We start from the raw sequence: 5,676 nt of genomic DNA, 5'->3' as shown, positions 1-5,676 counted from the left end.
CCAGGCGAGATGAAATCTGCAGGCTCTAGTCTGCCTGGTAACACCCCAACAAAAGCGGCAGATTTGAGGCATTGTCATCCCCCGCACCCCTCCCCACGTGGCCTTCTGGCACGAGCCGCCGGCTCGCCGCCTCATTTACATCAGAAAGCGGGTGCCGGCCAATAGGCGCGCAGCCTCGCGCCAGCTGGCGGCGCAGCACCCTCCAGCCTATATAAGGGCGCGCGGCGGAGCAGGGGCGCAGTCGCTCGTGGTAGACGCGCCGAGCCGAGCTCTAACTCACCAGGTGTTCTCCGGTGTCCTCTCCGCGCTCTCCGCTTGTGGATAACTTGCAGCTGGTCGATCGCGCTATGACTCTGGAAGAAGTCCGCGGCCAGGACACAGTTCCGGAAAGCACAGCCAGGTGGGTCTCAGGGCTCGAAGAAAGCGGCTGGTCGGTCGGCGGCCTTCAGGGTCCTCCAGGGTGGGAGTCCGCGGGGTAGGAGACAAGCGCGGTGGTATCGGCGGCAGATCCAGGTTGGAGAGCCGGGGTGCGGGCGCCGAGCCGGGTCTGGGGTGTAGTTGGAGGTGGGGAGCCACGAGTGCGTCCGGGTGGCCGGGGCTGGGGGCTCCTCCCCCGGCCGGCGCCGGCTCACTGTGCGGGCTCCTCCGCAGGATGCAGGGTGCCGGGAAAGCGCTGCACGAGTTGCTGCTGTCGGCCCAGCGCCAGGGCTGCCTCACTGCCGGCGTCTACGAGTCAGCCAAAGTCCTGAACGTGTAAGTGTAGACACGGCCAAGGTTGGGAGACCGGGGCGGGGGTGAATGACTAGGAGACGGGCGGATGGGAGGGGTGGCGGCGGGAGACCTCTGCTCGCGGGTTCTGACCTTGGTCCCCGCCTTGCCCTCGCAGGGACCCCGACAATGTGACCTTCTGTGTGCTGGCTGCCGATGAGGAGGACGAGGGCGACATCGCGCTGCAGATCCATTTTACGCTGATCCAGGCGTTCTGCTGCGAGAACGACATCGACATCGTGCGCGTGGGCGATGTGCAGCGGCTGGCGGCTATCGTGGGCGCCGGCGAGGAGGCGGGCGCACCGGGCGACCTGCACTGCATCCTCATTTCGGTGAGTACAGTCCCGTCCCGTCCCCGCCCCCGGTGTCGTTCCCGCCTCGGCCCCGCGGCCAGCCAGGCTGACCCTGCCCTCTCCCCGCAGAACCCCAATGAGGACGCCTGGAAGGACCCCGCTTTGGAGAAGCTCAGCCTGTTTTGCGAGGAGAGCCGCAGCGTTAACGACTGGGTGCCCAGCATCACCCTCCCCGAGTGACGGCCCGGCGGGGACCTTGGTCTGATCGACGTGGTGACGCCCCGGGGCGCCTAGAGCGCGGCTGGCTCTGTGGAGGGGCCCTCGGAGGGTGCCCGAGTGCGGCGTGGAGACTGGCAGGCGGGGGGGGCGCCTGGAGAGCGAGGAGGTGCGGCCTCCCGAGGAGGGGCCCAGCGGCGGCAGGGCCAGGCTGGCCCGAGCTGAGGACTCTGCAAGTGTCTGGAGCGGCTGCTCGCCCAGGAAGGCCTAGGCTGGGACGTTGGCTGCAGGGCCGGGAAGGACAGACTGGCCGGGCAGGCGTGACTCAGCAGCCTGCGCTCGGCAGGAAGGAGCGGCGCCCTGGACTTGGTACAGTTGCAGGAGCGTGAAGGACTTAGCCAACTGCGCTGCTTTTTCAAAAACGGATCCGGGCAATGCTTCGTTTTCTAAAGGATGCTGCTGTTGAAGCTTTGAATTTTACAATAAACTTTTTGAAACAAAGTTATGCTCTTTATTGAGGGTAGGGGATCTTTGTGTTGGGGGGAGGTGGTGTTCAGGGTTTCAGAAGATTGCTGGAACTCCTTGGAACTGATGGCACCTGTTCCGTCTTCCTGTCGGCAAGAATGACAGGCTCGTCTGCGCTGGCAGAGGAACGGCATGCTGCCCAGTGCTAGGGTGGAGGTTGGGCCCAGCTCCTACTTTTCTCCTTTTAGGAAGATTTTAAACTTGCAAAACAGGAGCATACTTTAGATAAGACATCAGTGCAGCAGCTAAAACCTTGCCTTCCAAGGCAACAACAGTGACCTCTGCCTCCCCTCCCCCTCCCTCGGCCCCCTCCCCATCCCTCCCACAGCTGCTTATCTGAACAGCTTGCTGGAGGCTGCAGGCTTTCCTGCACAATGAGCATTGCCTTCTGCAGGCCCTGCCCTTTGTGGTCCCTGAGGACGGTGGCAGGCTGCTCCTGCTCTTGGGGACTTTTTCCTCTTAAATGCTCTTACACAAAGCAATGCTACAAAGGTATTAATACCGAATATGACATTGATGACTGCATTTAAGTATGAGTCATTACTTTGTCATGGCTGTGATAGAACTTGGAAGATCTGAGAAAAAATTGGAAGGCAGCATCTATATAAATAGGCATGAGCAATTCTGAGGGGGCCTGGCATCTGCCATCTACTATTTTGAGTGTCCTCTGCCCACATCAGAGTTACAAGGATTGCTGCTATTCACAATTCCACTTAAAGACTCACAGGAAAGAAAAAATGAAATATTTTAGGCCAAGACTTGCTTTAAGAAGGATCTAGGGGCAAATCTTCTGATGGAATCAATCTTTTTTATTAGACCAATATGACTTGAGTTCATTCTGTGCCTGACTAGCTGCTTTCAGCAGGAGAAATACATGTGGGCTGTTGTGCTGTCAGCTTGGCTGCCAGGCAGGCTGAACCTTCTGGGCAAAGGAGGCGTGGTGTGCTGTCTTCAGTCCTTGGGGTGGCTGACTTACCTCATTAAGTGCCACTGCCTAAAATTCTCTCCAAATTATGAGCATTCTTGAGGCAACAGGAAAACTTGACTGAATTACTTTTCTTGTAACGAAAGCATCCTGTTTTCCATTTACCAGCTCCTAAAAGCATCTACTCCTCAATGAGACAGAAGCCCAGATAAAAAACTCAGTTGTGTTTGTGCCCAATTTTCATTACTATTTTACCTATTTGCTGCTTGAAATCTCAAGGTTTTCTTATTGAGGTAGACTCTTGGGCTGGGCCTGTCTACCAGTCTGTATTCTGGCAAAATGACCAGAACATGCTATTGTAAACACAAAGTGGACATGATTAAAATAGACCCTTAAATGAGCAAATTCAACAGAGCATTGTGCAGAGCAGGTAGGCAGACCCTCCTGCCGGCCAAGCGACCCTTGTAGAACATGAAGTTGGCAGCCCTTGGCTTTTTGATCAGAGCTTGCTGTGAGGCCACCTGTTGGAGTCCCCAGGGCTAGGAGAATTTGCAGGGGAAGAAATGCATGGTGGGACACACTGCCATGCCCAAAAGTTGTGCTAAACTTTTTTTTTTTTTTTTTTTGGATGAACAGGTGTTTAATGCTGCTAACATGAACTAATCCAGAGAGCAGATAATAAAATATCCAGTGTTTACAAACATGTAATTGCATTTAATACTTCCAACAACCCTATGTGATAATGCATATATAAGCCCTTGGTACATGGTAATTGAGGTGACCCATAAAAACAAGTGCCATGCCTCGCATCTAGAAAACACTGAATGAATGCTCATGATGATAATACTTAAAAGCTAACGAAGACATTTGTTCCAGACCACAGAACTCCAAGTGAACGAGTGGGTTTTGGACCAGCAGTCTGGCTTCAGGACCAGCACATTGCTGCCACGAGATTCCAGGTGCTGGAGCACTTGTGGCAGGCTTATTTTGGAAAGAAGGCTATTTTCATTAGATAACTTGCTACCTTATCGACTGCAGAAAAATTGGAAGATACATAAACATTAAAGAAATAAGTTAGAAGCGTCTGTAACTGACTGTCAGCAAATTTCGGTGTATTAATAGTTCCTTCTGAACGTTTGTTTTTCCTCTTACATATGCTATAACATACATAAACACACCCCACAGCTTTTACGAAGCTGTATTTGGCTCAGTCTGCTTTGGATTTCCTTTCCTTCTCCCTTTCATTACCATGCTATTACAGCCCCCATTTATCCACATGACCTTGCAGGGACATGTCCCTTGACAGGTTGACAGGGACAGGGCTTGTCTCTGCTTTAGCAGGCTCCAGTGCCTGGGTGATAATACACATTCCAGCCTGATATCCAGCTGGGGCATCTTCTTTACCTTGCAGCCCTCACTAAACTAGAAAGATGACTACTGTTTGCAGGATTTGAAGTGTCACATGTCTAAAACAAATCTTTGCTGCCCCCAGAGCAATGAAAGTAAAACGTGCCTGTTTTAATTTTTTTCTTTTAAGTGTTGCATCTGATCATTGTAAAAATTGGCACTGGCAAAGCACCCATCATGGGGATGAAAGGAATGCCACCTCACAACAGGAGCATCTTGGAGAGTCAGGCATTCCCTGTCTACACCCAGCACCGCCCACGCAGGGAGCTGAGGTCTCCTTGTTCCTCTCTTGGCAAGATGATAGGACAAAATGATCTCTGAGATTTTTTTGTTTTTAAGGGCTGTAATTCTCTGTGTTACATGTTTTATTAAACCATTAGCCTCAATAGTACAATGTGTATTGGTTTTGAAGCCACTTGAGGAAAAGTGAAAAATGAATTTTTCAGGGGAAAAGCAAGGATGTTGGCAAACAAAGCAAGACTGGTAGGGTCAGCCCAGTAGACAGATACTCAATTTTGCTTTTTAGAGATTCTTGTGTTTTTCACTTGCTTTTCTGAGATACCAACCCCTGTACTCCTCATTTGAGTATGACCCCCAAAACATCAAAAGGGAATTGTCCTTCCACCATCACAATGGAGACTTTATGACTTAACTGGGGGCAATGAGATGTGATGCTGTCTGGTGCACCCGAGCTGCGAGCAGCCGCCAGAGGAGTGGTCCAGTTTGTGTGCAGGGCCAGCTGGAAGCCTCAGGGTGCCTGGAATGAAGACTTGGCTTTGAATTCTGTCGTAGGGTGAATTTATATTTGGTTTCTAGGTCTAGCTCAAACTTTCCTTCTTTATCAACTAGAACAAAATTGCCAAATAATTTTACTTCTCTCATCAAGTAATACTGTGTGAGTAAAGTTCACCCACACAGGGTGGCAGAGTCTAGATCATGGGAGCAGGTGGCTTCACCAACGCGATGCATGGCTTTTTGCCCACCGAGGCAGCAGAGGCCTTTAAAACCCCTGTGAGCTTCTCGTGCTGGCTGAGACAGGTACTGCCTTAGCTACAAGGGTGGGACGTAGACTGTCCACCATGTGGTTCAAGCATTCATTCATTCATCCCCTCATTAATTCAGCTGGTACTTCCTAAGCACATGTGCTATGCCAGGCACAGTGCTAGGCACGGCCTTGCCACCGATCCTTGCCTGCCTGGAAGGTCCTGAGAGCGTTGGGCTGAGGCCATGGCTCCACATTCCCAAGCCCATCCATCTCCTACTCATCCTGCCTAGAAAACACGGTGAGGACAGGAATGAGAAAGGTGGGTGTGGGGACACCATTTCCCATACCCACGGCTAATTTTATGAGACTCTCACTGGCCAACTAAAAAATATGTCACAGTTTGCATTCCGTGACCTCTGGGAGTCAAAAGCCGCCTCTGCTTCCTTCCTTCTCACCATCTCCCATTTCTTCCTACTAGTTTGATTTTTCTCCAGTGCGAGCCTTCCCAGGCTGTGACTTGTGCTTCCCTCCTGAGCACTGCTAGTGGCTTCTACAGA

The 5,676-nt window shown here is 52.0% G+C and overlaps 1 protein-coding gene across 1 annotated transcript; it reads left to right on the top strand.

The window, feature by feature from the left end:
* The first annotated feature begins 216 nt into the window (after nt 1–216).
* On the top strand, nt 217–1,778 carry GADD45G (growth arrest and DNA damage inducible gamma). Its single transcript, XM_017528454.2, has 4 exons — nt 217–400; nt 652–753; nt 887–1,100; nt 1,191–1,778. The coding sequence occupies exons 1-4, from the start codon at nt 348–350 to the stop codon at nt 1,299–1,301; spliced, it is 480 nt and encodes a 159-aa protein (XP_017383943.1). The 5' UTR covers nt 217–347; the 3' UTR covers nt 1,302–1,778.
* The last annotated feature ends 3,898 nt before the right edge of the window (nt 1,779–5,676 follow it).

Source organism: Cebus imitator, unplaced genomic scaffold, assembly GCF_001604975.1.
Source record: "Cebus imitator isolate Cc_AM_T3 unplaced genomic scaffold, Cebus_imitator-1.0 Scaffold53, whole genome shotgun sequence".
NCBI classification, from domain to species: domain Eukaryota; kingdom Metazoa; phylum Chordata; class Mammalia; order Primates; family Cebidae; genus Cebus; species Cebus imitator.
This window is presented reverse-complemented; position numbering and strand designations above follow the sequence as displayed.